The sequence below is a fragment of the Pseudoliparis swirei genome, chromosome 23 (assembly GCF_029220125.1).
Source record: "Pseudoliparis swirei isolate HS2019 ecotype Mariana Trench chromosome 23, NWPU_hadal_v1, whole genome shotgun sequence".
NCBI lineage: Eukaryota > Metazoa > Chordata > Actinopteri > Perciformes > Liparidae > Pseudoliparis > Pseudoliparis swirei.
The window spans coordinates 18,952,328-18,976,875 of record NC_079410.1 but is presented as its reverse complement, the minus strand read 5'-3'; the positions used below and the strand labels follow the sequence as shown (position 1 = coordinate 18,976,875).

The window sequence follows — 24,548 nt, the reverse complement described above, 5'->3', positions numbered from 1 at the left end:
ACCTGGATGTTTAAATAAAGCCACGGTGTCGTCATTTGTTTTATTACTCGATGTGTTTCTGTGTTTTCAGTTTCATGGCGTTCCAGATGCTTTTCCTATATTACGGCCTGTTAGTAGTCGAAGTGTTTCGCAAAGGTTCCTGATTGTTTATCATCTAAACGGTTGATGAAAGTCGCCGGTGGACGAAATGTCTCCTGTCTGTTCAAAATATATGAAAACAAATTAGTTTTAATAGTTTTTTTAATGCTGAGCCAAATGCTTCCTGAGAGGTCAGAGCATGAGCGTGACCTTAGTGTTCCGCTACTGAAGCCACGCTGCCGGCCTCTGTGCGGCCCGCGAACCCAACGGGCTCAATCCATTTAGTCACAACGCCACGGGGGACCTTTTATGATGCGACACATATCAACCTTTTATGATGCGACACATATCATGTTCCGCTTGGCGTAGAGATGTAATAATAAAGCAATATATGAAGTAATACTGACACTTACAGCCCGTGTCTTTGAGGCGGTTGATGGCGTTGGACAGGAGGCGGACGCAGCCCAGGAACCCCGCCCCCTGCTTCTTGTGGATCTTCTTGTGATTCCACATGCTGATGGTGATGGAGTCGGATTTCCCGATGTAACTGAAGGGGGAAACAGAAAAGAGGAAAACGTGATTACGATTCGATGACGGCCACCTCGCAGACTCCACGAGCATCATGGGGGGGGGGCGCACGACATCTAACGAGACACGGTCGGGACATCGGAGGCGGAAGAGGAAGGCGGGGTGGCGGCGCACGGGGTGGGGCGGGAATCTGACCGCATGAGACTGAATCATTTATGATTACACACACACACACACACATACACACACGAGAGAGGAGACGTACAGTAGAGAGACGACCATAGCAACAACAATCTGTGAGGACAACGCGTTCTCGAGGCTCGTTTTTGTCACGTGACTTTTTAACAAATAAATATTTCTCCAGAACATACGAGGAGCAGAAGGAGCAGAAGGAGCAGCGTGGTTACGCCGGAATAATGTCAAAGTAATCGTGAATAAACATTGGTGGACCAGCCTGTGATGTGATTTCAGTCGTCTGCCTCCAGTGAACTGTTGTGGAGCTGAGGGACGAGGCTGGAGGAGGACACCACGGCATCTCACACATTTCTCCTTCTTCTGGTTCCTCTTCCTTCATTCTCCTTCTTTCTCCTTCTTCCTCCTGTTTCTTTCTGCTTCCTCCTTCTTCCTTCTCCTTCTTTCTCCTTCTTCCTTCTCCTTCTTTCTCCTTCCTCCTCCTTCCTTCTGCTTCATTCTCCTTCTTTCTCCTCCTTTCTTCTGCTTTCTCCTTCTTCCTCCTGTTTCCTTCCGCTTCCTCCTTCTGCTTCCTTCTCCTTCTTTCTCCTTCCTCCTCCTTCCTTCTGCTTTCTCCTTCTTCTTCTTGTTTCCTTCCGCATCCTCCTCCTTCCTTCTGCTTCCTCCATTCTGCTTCCTCCTCCTTCATTCTCCTTCCTTCTGCTTCCTCTTCCTTCCTTCTCCTTCCTTCTGCTTCCTCCTCCTTCATTCTCCTTCCTTCTCCTTCCTCCTCCTTCCTTCGGCTTCCTTCTTTTTCATTCCTCCTCCTTCCTTCTGCTTTCTCCTGTTTCCTTCCGCTTCCTCCTTCTTCCTCCTCCTTCTATTACTTCCTTCTACTTCCTTCTGCTTCCTCCTCCTTCCTTCTGCTTCCTTTTGCCTCCTCCTCCTTCTTCCTCCTTCCTTCCCCTCCGGGCAGGGCCGAGGGTGTGATCGTATCTCGTCTGCTCGGTGGCCTTCCTCCGTCAGTGTTCACCCGTCCGCTCGGCAGAGCTTCGTCCCGCTGTAATCATCATCGTCATCATCACGCCGCTCACCAGGAGCTCGATGTGACCCGGCGGGTCTGTGAGTGAGACGTCTGGACATGTTGAGCCGACGCCAGAAGCCGGTCTGGAGCTGCGAGGGAAGTTTTATACCCAGAGGCCAGTCACCCGGATCGGCCTCCACGCAGTGGAGTTCATTAGTCTGGCTAAGATGTCACTCACACACACACACACACACACGACAATGGGAGAATTTCAATAAAAGCAGCCGATTTAAAGAGTCAGATGTGCTTTCTAAATACATCCTGTTATATGGCGGGCTGCCTTCATACAAGAGGAATCTTTGGCTCGCGAGTTACTGCCAAGAGCAGATGGACCCCGTGAAGAAGAAGAAGAGCGCCTTCATTGCAGCAACACTGCAGTCACACAAAAAGAGAGGAGGGCCCGACACCATCGTTCGCCGGTCGGGGCCCCGGAGCCTGCAGATGTTCTCCAGTCGACTGACAGATGTGTTACACTCTCTCAACTCGAGTGCACAGCAACATGAAGCCATCACTGGCGGGGCCCTCTGACTGGGGGCCGCCAGGGCAGCTCAGCCAGAGAATGGATGGGTGGGCATTAATAATTTGAGTCTAGCCTCTGTACTTGACATCGCAGATGTATAACTTAATAATTTAATACTGCATTTGATGCGCTCCTAATCACCCGGAAAAAACATTACACAACTTTATTTGATATTAATTATCTGATTTATTTGATATTAATAATTTAGGATAGGAATATAAAAGCATTTTTGCTTCTACCTATACCTTTTCAGTCTTTCTGTTTTATATATTATATAGAATAATATTGTATTGTAATATAAAGAAAAAGAATAAAGAAAAAAATTAAATATATATATATGTGTATATATATATACATATATATATGTATATATATACATATATATATATGTATATATACATATATACTGTATATACACACATACATACCAATCACACTTATAACCATCAAAATTCTTTTTATAAATAATCCTTTTGAAAACCAAAAATGAGTTGAGGGTGGGTTTGTTGTCTGTTTATATACATCAAGAAATAGATGTAAAACAATGGAGGTGTCAGTTGAAGTGCATGTTTGCTGTGTCATGTGCCCATGTGGAAATATTTCCAACTTTAAAAAAGTTTAATTAAATATGAATCTGTCCCGCAGGTTATTGGGTGATCGTCTATATTTGGTGCGAGAGGCGGGGGGACATGTCGGATTGAGCCCCTTACGTCCTATCATCACGTAGGGGGTCACACACACACACACACACACACACACGTGCGGAAAACAAGCGTCCTCGCCATCAGTCAGAACACCAGGTGTGTGTTTCGCAGGCCCCGTTCCAGTCGTCCTTTTTTCCCACCCGCTCAATTAAAACCCCCCCCGAGGGTCCTTCTGCCGGGCCGTGACGATAAACACTGCGGACGGTAAAAAAAGAAAGAAGGAGGGCACGCTGACGTTAAACTGGCGAAGAAAAAACGGCACATAAAAGTCCAGTCAGCCGAGTCTGCGCCGCCTCTGGGACAAATTAGGGTAGAGAAGCTGCGAGGGCCTCTCCGCTCTCCATCGATCCATCTTCGAAAGGCACACACACACACACACACACTCAGGACTTTTCCCCCTCTTGTCAAATGTGACATGAGCCGCTAATTTAACAGCCTCGTGGAGAGAGAGAGAGGGCCCCGTATCCGCGGCAACCAAACAAACGGAGACATGTGCTTCCTCTCGCTCGTTGGCCGCGCGTGGCGGTTGGATAAACACCGGGGAGAAGACTGGAAACTTTCACTCTCACACTTTCACTCACGCGCTCCCGCCTCCGTTTTTTCTTCTTCTTCTTTCTTTTCCGACCGTCTTCGGGGGAAAGGCGGCGAGAGTACAACAAGACATGCACGTGTTTCCGTCAATGGAAGAAAATACTATTGGAGACGCGCTCCCTTACACACACACCGCTCGGAGGGACGATTTCAGGCCGTGTGCCGAAGGGTGATGTCATTACATAATATCTGGAGAAGTGTACGAGACCAGATGGTCCCGTTTAGGCTGATGACACGGCCGGCCGCTCGCTCATTGAGGTTAAATCAAGAAAGACGTTAAAAACGGTGAAGTCTTGTAATGGCCCCCGGGCCGCGGGCCTCAAACCTCTGTTTGGAACTCAGAGGTCGTCTCCGGGAAGGTGGGAGGTATTCACATAAACCAAGAGAAGGAATCCGATATTTTCTTTGAAAACAGATGTGAGGGAAGATGAAATTAATGTGTGTGTGTGTGTGTGTGAGGTGACTCACAGGTCATAGTGCTGATTCCACTTGGGGTCAAGCGTGTTCCTCACAGTGTCTGTCGAGTGGCATTGCCCCGACCCGTCCACGACAATCTTGGCAAAGGGATCAGGGAGGCCTGCGGGGGGGGGGGGGGGGGGGGAGAAGAAACATGACAACCACACTCAACCACATTCGCCATGAATGAATACCGATCGGCACACACACGACGACACACCACAGCGGCGGGGATGAACTGTTTGCTGTTGTTCTGTTTACTTTGAGACTTTTTTTTTTTTGTGTAGAAAAGTGCCGATGAGCATAACTAAAGCTTTTTTCGGCAGGGCTCGATACCTTTGAAAAGAAAACAGGTTGATCACATGGTCGCCTTTTATTATGAGGAATTAAAATACTAAAATCTGGTGCAATTAAAAAACAAGTTTAAAAACATGACTCTGGAGAAGTATAGACTTGACGGTATTGATATTGAAGAAGTTAAGAAGTAACGATTATGGGGATAAATGCTTGAATTTGTGTTTTGTTTTTGTTTGTTTTATATATGAGGCTCTTTGGAACAAGTTTTTTAAGCAATCATAGGTCAGGGCATTTATAAGCTAGATAGCTTCATCCTCGGTCAGCCACATGTATCTATCTTCTTTTTTTTTTATGGTTGTATATTTTGCTGATCTAAATAAATAAATTCAAACTCAAACTCAAACTATGCTGCTACTTCTGCTCCAGGTCTTCTTCACAAAAGGTCTTTTTTATTGTTTTCCATCCAGGTTCATCCTTCTTCTTTGCCAGTTTAATCAAATTGTGACGTGGAGCAGTGAGAAGCACTGTTCAACACACTCATTTAGCACCACCGTCGTCTCTAAAACACATATTTTAAATGGATTTATGTTTGGGGGGGGGGGGGGTACACGTTTCAGGCGAGCGTTTTAATGCTGCACAAAGGTTTCCGAACATGGAGGAACACTCTCTGCACCTTAGTGACATGTCTTTTGCAGAACCTTATTCTAGAGACAGTATGTCCGTCTTTAGAGTCGTGTGGACAACTCTCCGATTCTCTGATGCAGGGGCTGAACAAGGAGACCCTAGTGTGTCAGTGGAGGTAGCCCAAAGTGACCCCCCCCCCCACACACACACACACACACAGCAAGTCATCACAAACAGCTGCGATCCGCAGATACTTACGGAAGAAGTCCTTCTTCACCAGGTTTTTGGCGCAGAGGACTGAAAGAGAGAAAGAAAAGAAGAGTGGAGGGTTAATTTAATATTAAAAACCAAAAGCAGGAAGACAGGGTTTCTTCTCTGTCTTTTCTTTTTTTTGGGGAGGGGGAGGGGGGTTGAGTTGGTAGGCTGCAGGAAATGATTTGTCCAGTAGGAAAACCAGAGCAGGCTGTGTCTCTCTTTCCCAAAGCGGCCCGGAGGTCGACCCTGTTAAAAGGGAGGCGGTTGCCGTGGTGATGAAGCACCCTCCTCCCGTGCGTGTGTGGACGGATGAGGAAGCTCAGCACCCGGGCGTCTGGAGTCATGGTGACGGACTATGATTCAGGCACATTGGAAATATAGTTGTGGAGGAGCGTGTCTGGAAGATAAGGGTTTTTTTTCGGAGGGAGATAATCTGATTGGTCTGGATGGTGATGGGCTGAGTATGAAGAGGGGGGGGGGGGGGTTAAAGAGAAGATAACATATAATTCATCTTGTGTTGTGTCTTTTTTTAATTGAGCTATCGGTGTAATATAAAAAGCCAAATATGTATGAAGAGCTCTTGAGAAGCCGTCGAGGATTATTCCCCGAATAATGTCTGTTTATCGAGCCTCCAGACACCGACTCGTGGCGCTGGTTCTGTTCACGGGACGGAGAGCACAGCTGCCACCTGAGCTCATTAACACCTTCCGGGCCGTCTGGTCCGGCTCCGGGGCTGGAGGCCCAACGAGAGGTCGGGAAAGATAAGTGTCAGCTATGTATCGGATAAGTGACTCGGCATTTAAAGTCTGACATTATGAAAGTGATATATATATATTTTATACCATTTGCTGCTTTCCCTTTTCATTTCATGTGAGAGTAAAAGGGAATCGCTCGGCAAAAGAGGAATTTCTGATTGCAGACTGATGATGACATAGTTGCCCCCCCCCCCCCCCCCCTCATGTGCAGGTGAGAGTGCTCAGACATTGCTAAAACAAATAGACAGAAGGCACACCCACAGTGGCAGACTTAAGCAATTCAATCTGCACTGCAGCCTAGACCCCCCCCCCCCCCAACACACACACCATATCGAATATCACCCAGAATCCCTGCAGGCCGGAGCTGAAACAATGTTTGCCCGCCACGAAACAAGAGGGAGGAGGACGGACCTTCGGAGTGCCGCGTCGACTAAATAAAAATGCACAAATCAAGAGTTCTTTTCTACGTATATGCGTCTACAGATGCACATGGGACACACACACACACACACACATGCATGCACGCACACACTTGTGGGTTTAATGACAAGCAGACCAATAAGAAAGGATAATGAAAGGAGAACTGAATGCATACCCTCCTGGGTGGATGGAGAGGGGGGGTACTGAACATGCCCGACAGATGAGGAAGAATTTCTTCCCGCAAACATCCCTGGGAATGTGTTAGGTCCCAGTGAAACCCACCTAAAACATCTGGTATGCATCGCTTTCTGTCGGGCTCTTCCTGAACACATAAACGAGCCCGCATGGCGCGACACACACACACACACACACACACACACACACACACACACACACACACACACACACACACACACACACACACACACACACACACACACACACACACACACACACACACACACACACACACACACACACACACACACACACGTTCTCCGCTCCCAACTCGCTGATCTGATTCATTATCGAGCGGCGCAGAGGAAGAGCATGTGTGTGAGCTGTGAGGTGACAGAGGTGCAGCAAGGTAACCGTTGTCTGTGTGTCTCCACCACACAACACGTGCGTGAAGTGAAAAAAAGAAAAGAAAAAAGAAAAGGAGCTCGGCAGGGATTTGATTGCGTTTCCAGAGGGGGAAAAAAAACATTGAGCACTAAGTCACAATGCAATAAATCCACAGGAGGAGAAAGAACAGCGAACCGATGGGAAATATAGCTCCACGGCGAGGTGAGCCCGTGGCAACGGACCGCCGCATTCAAAGTACAGACGGGGAACACCGAGGACGGAGTGAGTCACCGCGCGGCCCGGCCTCACGCCCAGCGAGACCTGCAGCCCCTCAGCTCACCACACAGCGACACAATGATATGCCTGAAGCCAACGGGGGGGCCGGAGTACGGCGAGAAACACAACGCTGCCATGGCACCCGAGGAGAGACGATGGAGGCAGGGACGCCAGTTAGGAGTCTGAGGCCGCAGAGGGAGAAGACAGCAGCTTGGTCGGGAGGACACATCATCCACGACGTCTGGAAGACATTCGGAGGATGCAGGCTGCTGGGGCTCAGGCGATGTGAGCCGAAATGTAACTTTAGCTAATTGTTCACACAGAAACCGCCGAAATTGACGAACTGAATGTTGTTCAATCATCTATTGCAGCCGTTGCCCCAAAACATAGTTTATTTGTAAAAAAACCAACTAACATTTTTAATTATTTTTATTTGTAAAATAAATCATTAAAAAAGTTCAATCAAAACAGTTTTTTTAAATTATTTTTTTTACAAATAAACTCTAAAATAAATCATTATCTAAGGAGACCAAGAAACATTGTTTGTACCCGGCTGTAAACATGTTTATTTCTGCTGTATAATTCACCATTTTAACATGGGGCTCTATGGGGACTGACTCGCTTTTGGTGCCAGCCTCAAGTGGCCATTTGAGGAACTGCAGTTCTTCGTTCTCCCCGAATGTCCCTATTGTTCTGCTTCATCCTCTTCATCCTCCACGCCCCTTTTGTGTGCATTAACCTGAAGGCCTAACACACCTCCGGCTTGGAAAAGTCTCTCATGACGATGTTTTAGTGAGAGAAAGATGTTACGCTGCTACGGGGCTCGTGATGACAGAAGCTTTCCCCGAGAAGTAAGCAGCGTCGTAAAGCTGCCGTTTCATTGGTCGCCCTGGACCGCCGCCACTCTCACGCTCACACACCGACATGTAGAATGACATGCCCTCTCTCTCTCTCTCTCTCTCTGTACATCAAAAAGGAAGAGAGACACATATGTCAGTGCGCACACACACACACACACACACGAATGATGGGAAACTAGAAAACGTTAAAAAGCTTATTCCAGACGCCAGCTACATTACATTTCATGTAGCTGACACTTTTATCCAAAGCGACTTACAATCCTGTTACTTTCATACACCGTAGTCATAGTTACAGGGAGCAATTCAGGGTTAAGTGTCTTGCTCAATCGACTAGGGCAGGGATTGAACCCAGGGCTCCAGACTGCGACCAAATGGTCGCATTTTGCGCCTAAAATTAGACACAGTGCGAGTAAATTTTTCATCAACTCGCGCATGCGCGACCAGTAAATTAGCAGATTTCTTTTTTTTGTTATTAAATATTTTTGTTGTTTACAAACTTGTTCTACACTTCAGCCCACTATAGTTAGCGGTAATGCCTGAATGACTGGTTTGCTAACCGACATTAACTCCAGAAGAAGAAGAAAGGAGACGAAGAAGAAGAAGGCTGGCCTGTGTGTGAGAGGGGGGGGGCTAATGTGTGAAAAGAGGCGCACCGCAACGGAGACGCAACGAGGGCCGCAGAGTGAGAGGTCAGAGGGGATCCTCACCACCGAGCGGCGTCCCCGTCCCCCGAGTTGAATTGTCTGAGCCCTTATAGACTGATGTTCACGGTAAACGCATTCGATCAGAGGGTTTTGATAAAGTTAGCGGAAGGATTTAAGTGACAACATCCGGTTTTGCAAAGTTAGCGGAAAGAACCACGTGAAACATCCGTTTATCAAAATAAGATGTCGACAAATCATACACTAACATATAAAAGTAAACAATGAACTGATGTTGTATCTTTATAGATAGTTTCTGAGATTTAGCTTAAATTATGCTAACATTAAAAATGTTTACTGTACCAAGGAAGAGTTTATAAAAATTAGTCAGTCTTTTGTATGTTAAGAAAAGTCCTGTATATAGATTTCCCCAAGAGTTCCAGGAAATGAATGATGCAGATGTGTTCCATACATATCTGAAATCCCCTACAATAGCAATCAAACAATTTTAATGTATCAATTAGGAAATTTTTCAAAGTAAAAGTTCTAAATGTTTAAAGAAATCGGTAATTTCTTTAATGTTTGAGTTGCTTTATATATGTATTTCCTCATAGTCCTAGGCAATAATGCTACACAATAAATAGAATGCTTCAATCAACACCGTGATCGGTGATTGGTATTATCGGATCGGCAGATACTGATTTCAGTGATCGGTGATCGGTATTATCGGTGATCGGCAGATACTGATTTCAGTGATCGGTGATCGGTATTATCGGTGATCGGCAGATACTGATTTCAGTGATCGGTGATCGGCACCAAAAACCTGATCGGTGCATCTCTAGAAACCAACAAATGTTTTGATTGGCCACATCAAGTGCAACATGCACATGCTCAAGGTATGTTTTCTTCAAATATGTTTAAACTCAATACAGTAACTTCTGAAGAGTTCTCTGTTGTGAATGTTTTGCAGTTCATGAAGGCAAACAGGCATAAGATTGTATATTGTCAAATTATTTATCAGTAATACAGTAAAATGATGGGAAAACTTTGCAAGTCGATTTATAGTGTGTCAGGGTTTTTCCTGCAGAGAAAGAAATTTGGGCTGCGCCTACGTTTCAGCGCCTATGACAAAATCGAGCGCCTAAGGCAAAAAAAGTCTGCGTTGAAAAACAAAAACAACTGTGTTCATCAGGTTCATGGCAGCGAACATGTTCTCAATAGTATGTTTCAAGGAGGTGTGGTGCTGTGTGCTGCCATATCACGGCAGAGCGGCCAGCTGCTGATCACGCACTCAATAGCTCGACTGCATGAATAGAAGGTAAAAAAAATTTTCAGGACCACCCAAGACCCATTTTGACCCAGGAACAAGTGCGCCCCTAAATTTTCTGCTTGCGCCCCTAACATTTTAAGTTAGGAGCGACTGTGCTCCTAGTTAAAAAAGTTAGTCTGGAGCCCTGAAATTGAACCGCCAACCCCCTGAATGAAAGACGGATCTGCTGACCACTGACCAACAGTCGCACCTGCTAGAATCACTACTACGTGTACGAGAGCAGGCTAGCATGGTCGCCAGGGTGAGGAGGTGAGGAGGTGAGGTGAGGAGGTGAGTCGAGCGCAAACTCACTTTCCCCCCGAAAAATTATAATTACTATCCTGTGACAGAAAAGTAGCAAATCATGGCGGTGAAGAGAGAGAAGTCTGGCTTCACGGATTAATGGACCGCCAGATCGGTCTGGATTTTTATTTACTGCCAATAAATTAATTTGTCGTCATAATAAATCTAGTGAAGTTTCCAATTTGACACGAGCTTGAACTATACTTTCATTTGGGGGAATAAATTGTCTTAAAAAAAAAGAATTAGCACACAGTTTGTGCGATCAGTCGGGAGACGCATCGTAACTCTCCTGGTCGGCTTCCAACTTCCTCCTCCTTGGTCAAGAGAACACCCCCCCCCCCTCTCTCTCACACACACACGCACACTGTCAAAAACTAAAAAAGCAGCCCCCCCCCCACTCCCCCTGTTCATCACCTCCGCTCATCTGAAATCCTCCGTCGCCATGGCGACAACGAGTCTCTCAAGCCGAGAGAAGGGTCTCTCTGTGTCGCCCGTGTTTCTCATTCCGGTCTTCGCCGCCTCGCACGGCCGGGGAGACGGGCACGGACATTAAAGGAGGAGGAGAACAAGACGACAATAAACAAAAGACGGCCGCCGCCGGCGAGGAGTGAGAAGAGGAGAGAGAAGAGGAGTGAGACGAGTGAGACGAGGAGAGAGAAGAGGAGTGAGACGTCTCGCCGCTCCACCAGCTATGCTGGACACATGTGAGCCGGAATCACGCCGTCTCAAAAACGGGCACCAAAGCCTCCGAGGCTGAAGGCCCGCTTTAACACACACACACACACACACACACACACACACACACACACACACACACACACACACACACACACACACACACACACACACACACACACACACACACACACACACACACACACACACACACACACACACACACACACACACACACACACACACACACTTGGCCGACGTGTCTGTGGACGAGTGTGAGTGGCGGGGGGATAAACAAACCACACACACACAAATGTTTTTAAATCCATCCCTTTCAATGGGCCGAGCCAGAGACACACACTTCGGGGTGCAGTTACAGCTGTGTGGGGGCGGCTCCTCCAGCCACCGCACAAAGAGCCCCACTGTGCAGGGGAATCAATGCCAGGCCGCCCAGACGCAAGCCAAACACCTGGGGGGGGGGGCAGTAGCCGGACGAGACGAAATGGAACCGGGGGGGGGGGGGGGGGGGTGCTTTCGTCCGCTGAGAGCCGATACACACACACAGAGACACACTCAGACATACACGCTAAACACACACACGTAAACGCACACACGGCGGAGCATGGGAACAGAAAAGAGTGAGCGTGGGGAATTGAGGGTTTGTAGCCTGTTGCTCTGAGGTTAACCGTTACATGTGTGTGTGTGTGTGTGTGTGTGTGTGTGTGTGTGTGTGTGTGAACAACTCGCCTCCTAATATTACACCATCACCATCCAAAGTCAAAATCTGTCCGGAAGCCTAATAGGAGAGAGGGTGGGGGGGGGGGAGACGGAGGCCGATACATTCTCGTTAGGTGGAGTCACGGCTGTGTGAACATCAACAACATCTCTTTGACGGCGGTCTGAACCCCCCCCCCCCGTCCACCTGGTTCCTGACCCGACCCGCCAGACAGTCTGACAAATCTTCGGAGGAACGGTAGCCCTCCTCCTCCTCCTCCTCCTCCCTCTTCCAGACCCCAACCTTTCCTCTGTCTGTCGGCCCTGTCTTGACTCCAGGCCCGTCCATCTCATGTGCAGCATTGTGCTCCTATAAACAAATAGTTTACAGGAGAAATCTTTCCCTGTGTTTGACCAATCGGTGACAGCGAGCCCTACAAACTCCGCCCCCATGGTCTTTTGAAAGTAGCCCTGAGCAGCATGGGCTTTAAAAGGAAACAATGAATAAATACAAAAACACCTGGAAGCGTCTCCTCAAGGAACCTCGTTGTGCGAACCCCGTGTGACTGATGCCTGAATGAAATGCTTCAGGGGGGGGGGGGTCCAGTTCACACCACTTAACTAGAGTCAGTCAAGTATGAAGGTCGTGGAAATGTGGTTGAGGCAAATGGACTTGTAGACACAGAGAAAATCTCCCTCCTCTGGCAGAATGTTTATATCTTCACTTATGAAATATGAACATCTGATAAGACTCCTTCTGGGAGACATACGACATAAAAGTATCAAGAGTGCCTGGTGGCAGTGACTGCCAGGAAACTGTCCTGAACCCTCTGAACAGACATGCAACGTCCAGGATGAGTTAAGAGTAATGCAATCTACTGGTGCATCATGTTTACAGTGGGAGGAAAACAGAGAAGGAACGCTTCAAAAAGCAGACGGGGGGGGGAATATATATATAGAGATTGATCCCTGCTTGTAAAAAAACGAAAAAAAGACATGCTCCATCTCCTTCCCACACGTGCCCCGAGCGAGAGGAAGTGGAGAGGAAACCAGCAGCGAGACCTATCAGGACGCTCATCGTCCCGGTGACGCGCATTAAATGGTGCAAAGCAAAACACCGACGGTCCCTCAGGACGCCGTCACACACGCCAGTAAAACGACAACTGGGGACATCTGTTGAACCGACTCACCGGGACCACGAAGCATCGGAAGAACCCCCCCCCAAAAAAGAAAAACGGAGCAGACTTGAAGTAAAAAAAAGACAGAAGACATGGATATATCTATAAAAATACATATATATGAATAAATATATATATTTATATAAATATTTATAAATATATATAAAAATACAAATATATAAATAAATATATGTATGTAAATATTTATATATAAATATATATTTATGTAAATATATATATATAAATACATATATTTATGTAAATATGTATATCTATATATATATATAATATGGATATATCCATATATATCTGGATATGACCACCGTTTCTATTTCTGCACTCTTATAGTTTTGACCCAAAATATTTGGGCTGCAACTAATCAGTTATTTTCACTGTCGATTGACGTGTCAATTATTTTTACCGTTCATTTGTTTTGCCTCAAATGTCATAAAATAATAAAACTCGTCTTCAAATGTCTTATTTAGTTCGTCCACATTTGAGGGAAGTCCAAAGGTGCTCAATATTGCTCAATTATTGTCTTTCTTACAATGATATTCATATATTGTCTTGTTTTTTAACATATCAGGAATGATACATTTAGTATATACATATATACTGTATATCTTAATATATATATACATTTATTCAACAAAGACAAAAAGATGGACGCCTGTAACTCACCTCCCTCGACAAGAAAGCAACCTGTTTGACTCCACCACACACACATTCACACGCGGAAAGGAAAAGAGGCAGTCGGTGTGGGAACATTTCATCCACCTCACGTCACCTTTTCCCCTCCGCGATACATACGCTCCACTGTCATTGCGTAATCGAGGATTCCACCCGACTATTTCGGGCTCATGGAAGTAGTGGGAAACCTGTGACGCCATTATTGTGTCTTTTCGTGGCACTCCGTCTGTTACCCCTCCGTCGCACATCACCCTCTTTTTCCCCCCCGGTGGGACACGGCGGTAGCGGTGAGAAGCCGGGACATGCCACATTTGCCCCCCCCCCCCCCCCCAACAGTTTTCAGTTTCTAGGAATGATTTTGCAACTTCCCCTCGGAGCAGTGTTACATCATTACCACCACAGTCGTATTTTCCCTTTTCTTTTGATACGCTGTGCCTTGCCAGTGAAGGAGAGGCCCCTCCCTCGCCTCTTCAGAGCGGGGACATTAATCCTCGGCGCGGCGGTCGGCCGCTACGTCTTGAGAACAGGGCCGCCGGGTTAATCCTTAAATCTGTGCATCTCAACTGCAAAGACCGTCTCCAAACGTGACAATCGTCACGTGAGATGAGTATGAAGAATGGCGTCTTCTCTTTGCTTGAATCACTGAATTGATTATGTCGTTCTCAGCAGAGAAGGACTGGCGTCTGTCTGACCTTTGACATCTGACATGAGCTTTTAAATGTTGCTTTAAAAAAGGTGTTGCTGTGAGGAGAACGCTGCATGTGACCGAAACAAAGCCCAAACAACGATGTCCTCCAGGGGTGCGTAACCACGGCAACATAAAAGTTCATCCTCACGAGAACACCGTTGCAGCCGAAGGGGCTCCGAGGAGATGGGATCACAAGATGTTTGCGTCTTGCCTCCCCCGGGTATTATTCTCAGGTTTCCGTCCTTCACTGGCCGCTCGGGCCTCTCCTGGCCGACGGCTCCTGGCCGTGACCTTCTGGAGGAGGAACGTCGACCCGTAGAGATCACGGCTGTGGTTCCGGCTCACCGGTGCGAACGAGGAGCACTGAGCTCCGGCGACCTGTCGAAGAGTCGTCGTGACTCCCCACGCCTACGTTACCCAAGATGCAACTCGACTGCCTCCGTGTTAAGCGTCAGAGATTCGGGGCGTGTCACGTTCCCGGACCTCTAGCCGCCGGCGGAGCTGAAGGGGGAGGCCACGGAGGTGTGAGGAGCTGCCGTCTTCAGGGGTCTCTCAAACGTGTGGAGAGCGACGCTTTTCATCCGTTCATCCAAAGTGCCGCACGCCAACTGCCTCCTTCACGCTCAGCGCCGATCCAGTTTTGACCCGTTAAGGCAGGTTAACAGAGCCGGCCTCTGAAGGAGGTCTTTCCCCTGAACCACCAGGAGGATCACGCCCCGAGCCGAGGTGTGAAGCCTCGTGACTCATCCTGGATGAACACGCCGCTCATTTAAAGTCTCTAAGAAGTGTCATGAGCCGCAGCTTCCTGCCCGCCGACGACAAGAGGACGCTCATGTCGGATTTTGCATGTCGTTGCGTTTTTAATAATGGGTTGAAATACAACTCATGACGGTCACTTTAAAGCATCAGTGGCTCTTGAGTCAGAACCTCTCATTGTGTCTTCATCCCACCAGCCTCCTCCTCCTCCTCCTCCTCTCTCTCCTCGCTTTATCGTGTAATCTGCCACAGACCTCTTCATGGTAACAGCTAAGTGGATCTTAGAAGCCGCCAAATTCAATTTTAAAAAAAGATAAAAAATGCAAAACCAGTAAAAACCATGACACATGCAATTGAAAACTCATCACGAGGAGAGAGAGCGTCAGTCTGGAGTCCTGAATTATTCATCGTGGTAAACTAACGACTTCAACCATGAACCATTATTGGCTCACAGTGAGGGTTCCCTGCTGGAGGCCAGTCCGGTGTCAACAGAGACACGGCGGGTCGCTCTCTCTGCACATGACCCGTTGGTAAAGTTACAAAGCAGCCACTCCGAAGCCCCCCGAGCCACGGACCCTCGGCACGCCGTTATCACGCAGCGGCGTGACGGAGAGAGCAACACACACACACGCGTCTCAGGAGTCACAGCACGTTCTTATTACGACAGGGGAACCTCAAAGAAGACGGCTTCCGGGGCGGCCCAGCTCGCCACCTGTCAGGGGGGACGTTTGGACAAGTGTTCAGGTCCGGGGAGCACTTCCTCTCTGAAGCCCCCCCCCTTATACATCTGGTCTCCCCGGGGGCCGTTGCTGGCGCCGGTTGAGTGCAGAGCCACCGCACAAGGCGTTGTCCTCATTGGAGAGCAGCTGAACCGACAGCCGGCCAGTTAATTGATGGAATCATTTGAAAATTACCGGGGAAGGAAAATGTTTACAAATGACGTGCAGTGATTGACGGTTTATTTTTCTTTTCCCGCCGTTGTGTTTGTCCACGGTGAGTCAAGTCGGGCCTCGCGTCCTGCGTGAAGCCCAAACCGCTTCCGTGCAGCCGCGCGGTGAACACGGCTCGGACCGAGACCACATGGAGGGACCCGGCCCCGTCTGCACCCAGCTGTGGGAGAGGGGGTTCTTCTTCAATCATTCAACCCCCCCCCCCTTATCTGTAGACTACAGTCAGGCCAAGCTGCATTGAAAAAGCGAGGACTAAAAAGAAGAAGGGGGGAGCGCCCTCAGGCTTTCCCTCCAGGCCGCACAGAGGGCCAGTGTGAGGCCCCCAAGGGCCGTTTGTTGCATCTCTAAAATAAGTCAGCTTCTGTGTCCATTCAACCGCCAGAGCTTCTGCAAGGGGGAAGGGGAACCGGGACGATCTACAACTAATTTCATACAAAAATATAATCGTTGTCCCTCCTGTTGGGAGAATCAGCAGCTGATGAAGTGAGAAGGAAAGACGACGGACGCCACACAGAGCGCACTGGACAGGGGTGGGAGTGGAATATGCTTTGGACTGGCGGTGGGGGGGGGGGGGGCTTTACAGTCGGAAAGAACAGGGGTGACTCAGAGAAGGAAGAGGTGGGAATGCGAATGGAAGACTTCTAGGGAATCCCACTGAGATAGATCCCTCCGGCGCGCCAAAGAATTCAGACGAGCGAACCATCTGCTGAACGAGTCACATGTAAAGTCCAAAAGCCGAGACACGGCAAGGGTAATAAATGTCAAGATGCTGAATCGGAGCAGGAAATCAATCACACGTCAGATCATTTATTATTCCGTTTGCACGTGTTTCTGGGCGGAAAAAGAAAGTATGCAACAAAAAAAAAGGGGGTAAAGACTCTCACATGACTCTGATTCCACTTCTGTGTGACCAGGTTGGAAGGACGCATTCCCTTTCCTGCAATCGGATCGGAGGGGGGGGGGGGGGACGACGACGACTCGGTGACCCGTTAAACTCACAGTGGCACGAAGAGCGGTGCCAGCGGTGCGATCCGTGGCCACGCCGAATCACGCGGTGATGTGCCACTGGAGCACGTCTGACATTATAAACATGTCACGGGGCGATTCTCACCCCGAGTGTTAGTTTAAGCCGCTTTTAGCTTGCCATATTATTACTATTTCCAGTTTTAATTGATGGCAAACATCTGCAACATCTGGCTCAAACGGGCCGAGGGGAGGTGTGTAAAGGAGAGACGTCTACGGCACAAACAGCGACACGGCCCGTTGTTCACGACCTGCCAGGAAGCTTCTGCAGCACACACGTGATGACAGTGCGTCGTGAGGTCTCTGGGCTAGACGTGTGGAGCTTCCTATCTGCCCTCCAGCAACAGACAAGGCACAATAACACATCGTTTATGAAAGGATTACATGCCCTCGATCCCTCTTGACCCATATGCAGACGGGGAATCATGCAACGGGAGTGATCATATTTGATATTTATCCTGGGGGGGGGGGGCGTCTGGCCCAGCGTGTCTGGAGGAGAGGTGGCCAGGTCGCTCCTCGTCACAGTGTGGACTCACATTCCCAGCATTCCACCGGGTCCGTCTCTCAAGCTGCAGCGACAAACTATCAGACTGTGACTTACGACGGGAAAAGCATTGCACATACTGTGTTTTCCTTTTCCAGCTTACACCGCACATACTCTGTGATATATATATATATATATCGTGTATACATGATTTTTATGAATGCTGGAAAGCTATTTTTCTATTCCATATTGACCCATGGATGATTTAATACAACACGCTCACATATTTAATTTTGGCACTGCTTGACCCCTCTCCTCCGGGTCAAGACAGTGAGCTCTCATGTAAAGCTTTCTGCTGTTTTTGTTGAAAGGGCACAAACCAAACAGCTGGGGAGGGTGGGGGGAGAGAGACAGAGAGAGTAATGCTGTAATGTTGGAGAACGCTTGGAGGATGCAGTTACACTGCAGCAACAACGTTACAACTGAAGTGGGACCTGTTTTAACCACAATAACAATCAAAATAGCCGCTTTTCTGCCTGTCTGTCTGTCTGCTTGTCTGTCTGTATGTCTGCTTGTCTGCCTGTCTGCCTGTCTGCCGTGGACCTGTGACCCGTGGAGCTGTCACCTCCACCGAGGCTCCATTCTCGCTGGCAGGCTGTCCCCGCTAAGCTAAGGTCGCGCGAGCCCGGTCCCACAGCGTAGTCACGTGGGCCAGGTGACCCCTCTGACGTCACAGGAGGTGTAACGTTACGTTGACTTCCGAGACCTCTCGTCCCACGTTTTGAGGCGACGTACCCGCTCAACGGCGGAGCAGCACCCCGTGTGTGTGTGTGTGTGTGAAGAACCGGCGCTCAGCCAGCCCCATGGCTCGTGGGAAACGGTTCCCATCCAGCAAATACACGGAGCCCCCTCCCGCTCCCCCTGGTGTGAGAATACATTTGGGGGATTTAAAAAGCGTCGCTACCTGTTAATCGCAGCTTCACGGGGCCGTTCCGCCGGACTCCTTGGTTAGACATCTCCTCTCGTGTCCAGCTTTCTCTCTCGAAAAAAAAAAAAAAGTGTCTATAAAAAATAAATAACAAGGTTCATCAACCTCTTCGCCAGTTTTAGACAATAATGGAGTCAAGGCATTGTGGCCCGGATGTGAACCGAACTGCCGTCGCGATCGAAAAAATTAAACACAAAGTGAACCGCGAGTGTAGCAGTTGCTGCAAAGTGCATTTACTACGACCGGCTTCTCCCCGGTTGGAGCGTGCGGACGAGCGGGCGGTGGCGACGCGGTCACGCGGGGCTTCGCCTTCACATCTTCGGGAGCAGCCTCTGTCGCGGACTCGGTCCTCCTCGCTGCGAGTTGAACTGTCGGAGCCCTCCGGTGCGGATCCCGCTTCAGGAGGCGGCTGCCGAGCGCTGCCCGGTGACGACACACTTTTGAGGGGGAAGAGGGGGGCGGGGCGGGGTGGGGGCATTGCTCCAACATGTGGCACCTCGCTGTAATACACACAAACACACACTGGCCCCAGTGTGCTGACTTGTGATGAGGGGGGGGGGTCCCAATTTTTTTTTTTACTGGTTTGACTAACTTTTTAAAGGGCGTAGCCTCAATCTAGACAAGTTTGCTGCCACCCCCCCACATTATACTTACATCACCTGTCGGTGTTAAAAAAAAGACAAAGTCAATGATTCAGATGATTGCAAATTCTTTTTCACAGTAGCAAGGTAAACTCACACATTTCATGTTATAAAGAAGCTACCCAGAATATACAAGTCGTTTTTATTTGCCAGACTCGTGAATAAGTGCATTTCTCCCATAAAGTCAAACTATTTATGCTGGTATGAAGATTGAAAGCTACCCAATTAAATTGGAGATTTCATTCTTAATTTTAGAAAGGGAAGAGAAAAAACAAACAAGGTATAAACACTTATAGCGAGAAAAGAAATGTCAAACGCCAACACATGATCTCATAACTTTATTTACAACCATGTTATCGTATTAAAACAGTATGTACAATACATACAACGGAACGGCACAATTACATGAACAAGAGGACAGATGTAGCAAAGAGGATACAGTAAAGTATAAAGAGTATAGACAGTCGAGGTATGAGAAGATAATCTAGAAATTGAAGGTGCTCTGGTTTTCACTGATGTGGAATGTATAACCATCATCAGTTGCTTCTGGGACGACACCCTGCGCCACCTCCTTTAAATATAAAAAAAGGAAAAGAAATTTAGAAATAAATCAAACTTTGGAACAAAAATGCTTTTAAGACACGCACCTCGTCGGAGAAGTATTTCTCAATCAGATTGAGGGATGCTTTGTAGATCATCTCATTCTCATGCGACTGCAGAGCCTCGATCTTGTCCAGTCCGCCGCATTCTTCCACCATGAGACTCAGCTTCTCTGACTCCCCAATTTTATCCCCGGCCTGGTAGGAAAACACAGAAGTAGAAGCATTTCACGGCCATCTGGTCACCGGCTCATCAGCTCCGGCAAACCCGATAACGCACATCTGTGTTCCTCCATGAAAACACTCACCATGAAGATATTGGTGATGGCGTCCAAGATGACGAGGACTATTTTGCTGTCCTTTGAGGAGAGTAGGGCCAAAAGAGGCTCGAGCACATTAGCTTGAACAAGGTAAACCACCTGCGCAACAGTGCCCCCGCTGGTGAAGTTTGTAACAGCCCACACAGCCTCCTTCTGAGTTTTGTAGTCACCCTGCAGAAAGAAAAGGGAACGATGAGCCACACAAACATGAAAAGTTAAGAGAAAAGACCAGTCTGAGAGTCTGCATGCAGCGGAGCGCAGAAACCAATCCAAACGGGTAAGAACACACCTGCACAAGAGCGTTGACCAGGGACGGAATGAGGCCTGCGTCGATGACCTCCTGGATTTGGGTGTCCTTCCCCGCTGTGATGTTGGACAGCGTCCAGGCTGCCTCCTTCTGGATGTTGGCCTTCTTGTGGCACAGCAGCCGGGGGAACATGCTCAGGGCCCCGGAGTTTAGCACCGCCTGAGTCTGCTCATCCGTGCCGGTCACGATGTTGCCGATGGCACGGAGCGCTGGGGTCTGAGGGGAAAAGGCGCCGGTGAGAACCTGCGTGGTTTGCCTCAGGTTGCCGGGACATGCCGCCGCGTGGACGGTAAATGCGGGAGAAACATGCGGGGGGTTTTATACGTACGATGACGGGCAGGTCTTCGAAGCCGAGCAGCGCCACCAGGCGAGGAATCAGGCCCGTCTGGATCAGCACCTCGATGCGGTCATTCGAGCCGTCGGTCAGGTACGAGATAGCCCAACACGCGTCGGCCAACACCTCGTGGTCTTCGTGGTTTAGGAGAAGAACTAGAGCGGGGAGGATCTGTTGGACTGCCGTCATCGGGGGGGAGGGGTTCTTGTTGCGGCAAAGGTTAGACAGCGTCCATGTGACATTTCTCATGTAGCCGGTCTGCAAAGAAATCCAGAAAAAAAAGGCAGGAGTTTGTATGACATAAAGCAGCAATACGGTCGAGTTAGAGCACCACCTAGTGTTGGAAGAGAATACTTACAGTAAATACAGAGAGGTCAGGGACAGCCAGCAGACTGAGCAGAGAGGCTACAGCGCCATGTTTAATGACCTGGTCTCTAAGAGCCGATCCATCACCTAAAAAAAAGAAATAAATACATATAAACGACTTGCTTCCAAATAAACAGGGATGAGAAGGTCCAGACAAAAACATTTCATAAAAATAAATAAATTCTGCCAGTTACCAGCAATGTTTCCAAGGGCCCACACCGCTTGCTCGCTGATGTGCAGGTGGGGCGACGTGACCAGGCCGATGAAGGCAGGGATGGCCCCGCTCTCCACCACTGCAGCAGTCTGATCGCACGTCCCGGAGGCAATGTTGGTCAGAGCCCACGAGGCCTCAAACTGGATGGGCGGGCAGTCGACCAACCCCAGGAAGGCAACGAACTTGGGGATCAGGCCAGCGGCGAGCATCTGGTTAATGGGGGGGTTCTTGTCACGAGACAGGAGCTTCCTGCATTCAGAACAGTATGGTTAAAGACAGTCATCCCGGAAGCAGTTTGATTGGGACCGTTAAATGAGTCGTCACTGACCTGGCGGCCTGTGTGGCCTGCAGCTGAGAGTCTACATCGTCACTGATCACTCCCGAGAGAATCTCTTCAACGGTCCACTGTCTGGCAGCCTGCCAACATGCACACACACACACAATGAGTTACGAATTTAAAAAGTATACACACACACACACACAGGGGAGGCGGTGGACAGCATGACACGCAAACAGGTGCAATACCACTGCTAGCTTTATGAATATTTTGCTTTTATTAAGGCTGTTTGAAAGAAGTTGGTTTAATTAAAGTTAAAGAGGGTGGCGTTTTTACACTGGCTCCTCCTACTTCACTTAATACTTTTGTGAAGCTAAAAAGTGTCAATTCAGTAACAACCTGCAGTTGTATGCACACAGATATATATATGTTAACCATCTCAATCGTGAGAATATATATGATAAATAAAAGCATTTAATTTGTGCACAACTTTGAATAAAGTGGGACACATTTGCACTAATGGATTATATATATATAAAAATGTTTATTTATAATATACATTACAATTGAAATGCTTTAAATATATATATATGCACATTTCATATATTTTTTAAAGCATTTCATTCGTGATAATATATATTATAAATAAAAGCATTTAATTTAAGCACAACTTTGTGTGCACTATATAGATTAAATGATTTTATTTATAATTTACATTATTACGATTGAGAGCTATATATATATATGCATTTCATATATATTTTTTAAGCATTTAATTCGTCATTGAATAAAATAAACAGTTAAATTTAAATAATTGAGCAACAGCACTCCGACAGAAGGCTCACCAGGCAGTTCAGAGTCCTCTCCTGGAGGGGAGAGGTCGCCTCGTCGGGACACGCAGACACGTTTCTTCTCTTGAACATCTGGTCATCTTTCTTCGACTTGCGGAGCTCCACGTTCACCTCCACCCTCCTGCGGCGGAGCTCCTGCGGCCGGCGGAAACATTGTATTAAACAAGAACCGCTCCAACTCGCGGATATGAAGCTAAACTTTAACGTTTCGGGTACTCACGTTGGCATCTTTCCCTTTGTTCTTGAACTTGTTCAGACGCTCGACGTTCTCGGACATGTTTGTTTAGTGTCAAGGAGCGGAGAAGATTCGAGGTGTGTGGAGTTAATCCTGAGAGGGTATTACAACAGAATAAGGTTTAGCTGGTGCAAAGTACTCTGAGCCGCCTCGTGAGCTCGTAGCGCGGCCAATGACACGCACACGTCACTCTGAGCAAACCGTCGGTTAAAGGGCACAACGGGCCTTCTGACAGCTCGCTAGAGGCGGCGATACATGAGGAAAATCACGAAATAGGGTCATTTAAACAAAAAATAACATAACTTTGCTCTAAATACAGCGCTATAAGCAGCGGGCACACGCTTACCTAGTCTCGCGCTAAAGCTTCTGGTACACAGAAAGTGCCTCACAGACCTTTAAATTCCTGCCACGAAGCCACCTGATTGGTCGGTTCGAGCGAACGCATCCAGCCGCCGGCGTCCATTGGACCGTTTCAAAAAATCACAGAGCACACCGGAAATGTCGTCAACGCGCTGAACTATCGCGATATCTCCATGAACTGGAACGCTGCAAATGCTCAATCTGACCCTGGGTCGGTTCCTCTGGCCGTCTTTGGTTTTGTTAGTAGACGTTTGCGAGGGAGAAGCTGATCCCGGATCGGCGCATTCTGGTCTTGGTGGGCTAAACCATTAAAAAAACGTGTCCAGTTCAAATTATGTTACAAGTAAATGTAAAGAAGACGGGTCTTTTTCCATGACCTTTGTTTTCACATCGGAAATCTAATATTTTTAAATAAATGTATCTTTCTCAAGACATTTTTATTTGTATCAGTGGGAACAACATAACGGTTGTTGAAGGAAACGGAAACGTCATACTCATAAATCAAGAACAATGTCCCAGATTTCAGACGCTTTTCAACTAATGTTACATGCATTTATTTAAATGTAAAACTTAGAAAAGACAAAATAAACTCATCTAATAATGTATATTTATATATATATATATATGTATATATTTATATATAATTGAGCTACTCTGTAGGCCTATTATGTAAAGCTGTCTCCTGCTAAAGGATTAAAAAACATTCACATGTGACAATGTTTCCATGGTGACTGTAACGGATCCCCGTATTTGAATCTGCGTGAGACTTACTGCTGGTGAACTTCTTTATTTTCTTTCTTTCGGCGAATACAATTGAACCAAAAAACTTTCTTAAATACCTCCTTGTCACCACCGTAAGAGCATTAGCCTCATACGGGACCATTCAAACTATTAAAACTTTATATGAAATGCGCATCCGTCCGTAACATTTAGCCGTACCGTCAAGTTTGTATTTTAACATAAAATAAAGGTGCGCTTCCTTTTAACATTTCAAAATAAAAGTCCGATTTAGCTCTAAGAGGAAGTAGATTAAAACATATACAAAATCATTAAAACAATACAATATAAAAAGGCATACATCAAAACCAATAAAGCAGATACAAAAGAAGGCAATCAACACAAAACAATACACCTTTTAAGGGGTTATTTACAGTGACAATAGCTGTTTCTCAATTCAAAGTAGGCCTACACTGAGTACAGACTTGTGTTCTTTTGGAGTCTGGTCTTCGGACTCTGGTCTTGGGAGTCCAGACTCCGAAGGACGGGAGGACGGGACAATGGGAGGACGGTCTTTCTGCGATTGGAACAGCAGCTTACTTGATGACGTCACCACATCAGCTGTTCTTGCTCATGAGTTTACTCCAATTTTTCACTGTAAATTATTTTTTAGTCAAACAAAATGTGTGTATATAAATAAATAAATAAATAAAAATATATATAACATATTATAAGTAGCTCGCAT

At 47.4% G+C, this 24,548-nt stretch overlaps 2 protein-coding genes across 5 annotated transcripts in view; both read right to left on the bottom strand.

Annotated features, from left to right (window-relative positions):
* Positions 1 to 18,945, bottom strand: part of smurf2 (SMAD specific E3 ubiquitin protein ligase 2) — a 38,911-nt gene extending 19,966 nt beyond the window's left edge. The window contains exons 1-4 of one of the 2 annotated variants that reach the window (XM_056407529.1): positions 18,559 to 18,945; positions 5,312 to 5,350; positions 4,145 to 4,253; positions 486 to 625 (exon numbers count right to left, since the gene is read on the bottom strand). In XM_056407529.1, the coding sequence (XP_056263504.1) occupies positions 486 to 625; positions 4,145 to 4,253; positions 5,312 to 5,350; positions 18,559 to 18,610 (340 nt within the window). In that variant the 5' untranslated portion in view covers positions 18,611 to 18,945. The remainder of the gene's footprint in view (positions 1 to 485; positions 626 to 4,144; positions 4,254 to 5,311; positions 5,351 to 18,558) is intronic. The other variant, XM_056407530.1, reaches the window with a different exon arrangement.
* A 601-nt stretch (positions 18,946 to 19,546) lies between these two features.
* kpna2 (karyopherin alpha 2 (RAG cohort 1, importin alpha 1)) lies at positions 19,547 to 24,175 on the bottom strand. 3 transcript variants are annotated; one of them, XM_056406345.1, is made up of 13 exons: positions 23,858 to 24,175; positions 23,293 to 23,386; positions 23,073 to 23,144; positions 22,712 to 22,819; positions 22,486 to 22,626; positions 21,692 to 21,780; positions 21,344 to 21,612; positions 21,142 to 21,236; positions 20,778 to 21,041; positions 20,432 to 20,665; positions 20,131 to 20,313; positions 19,871 to 20,020; positions 19,547 to 19,794 (listed from the first exon to the last, which is right to left on the bottom strand). In XM_056406345.1, exons 4-13 carry the CDS (start codon positions 22,766 to 22,768, stop codon positions 19,708 to 19,710), a joined length of 1,569 nt encoding a protein of 522 aa, XP_056262320.1. In that variant the 5' UTR covers positions 22,769 to 22,819; positions 23,073 to 23,144; positions 23,293 to 23,386; positions 23,858 to 24,175; the 3' UTR covers positions 19,547 to 19,707. The 3 variants fall into 3 exon arrangements, with proteins under 3 accessions (XP_056262320.1, XP_056262321.1, XP_056262322.1); XM_056406346.1 differs by having other exon boundaries at positions 23,120 to 23,386; XM_056406347.1 differs by lacking the exons at positions 23,073 to 23,144; positions 23,293 to 23,386.
* Positions 24,176 to 24,548: the final 373 nt, after the last annotated feature.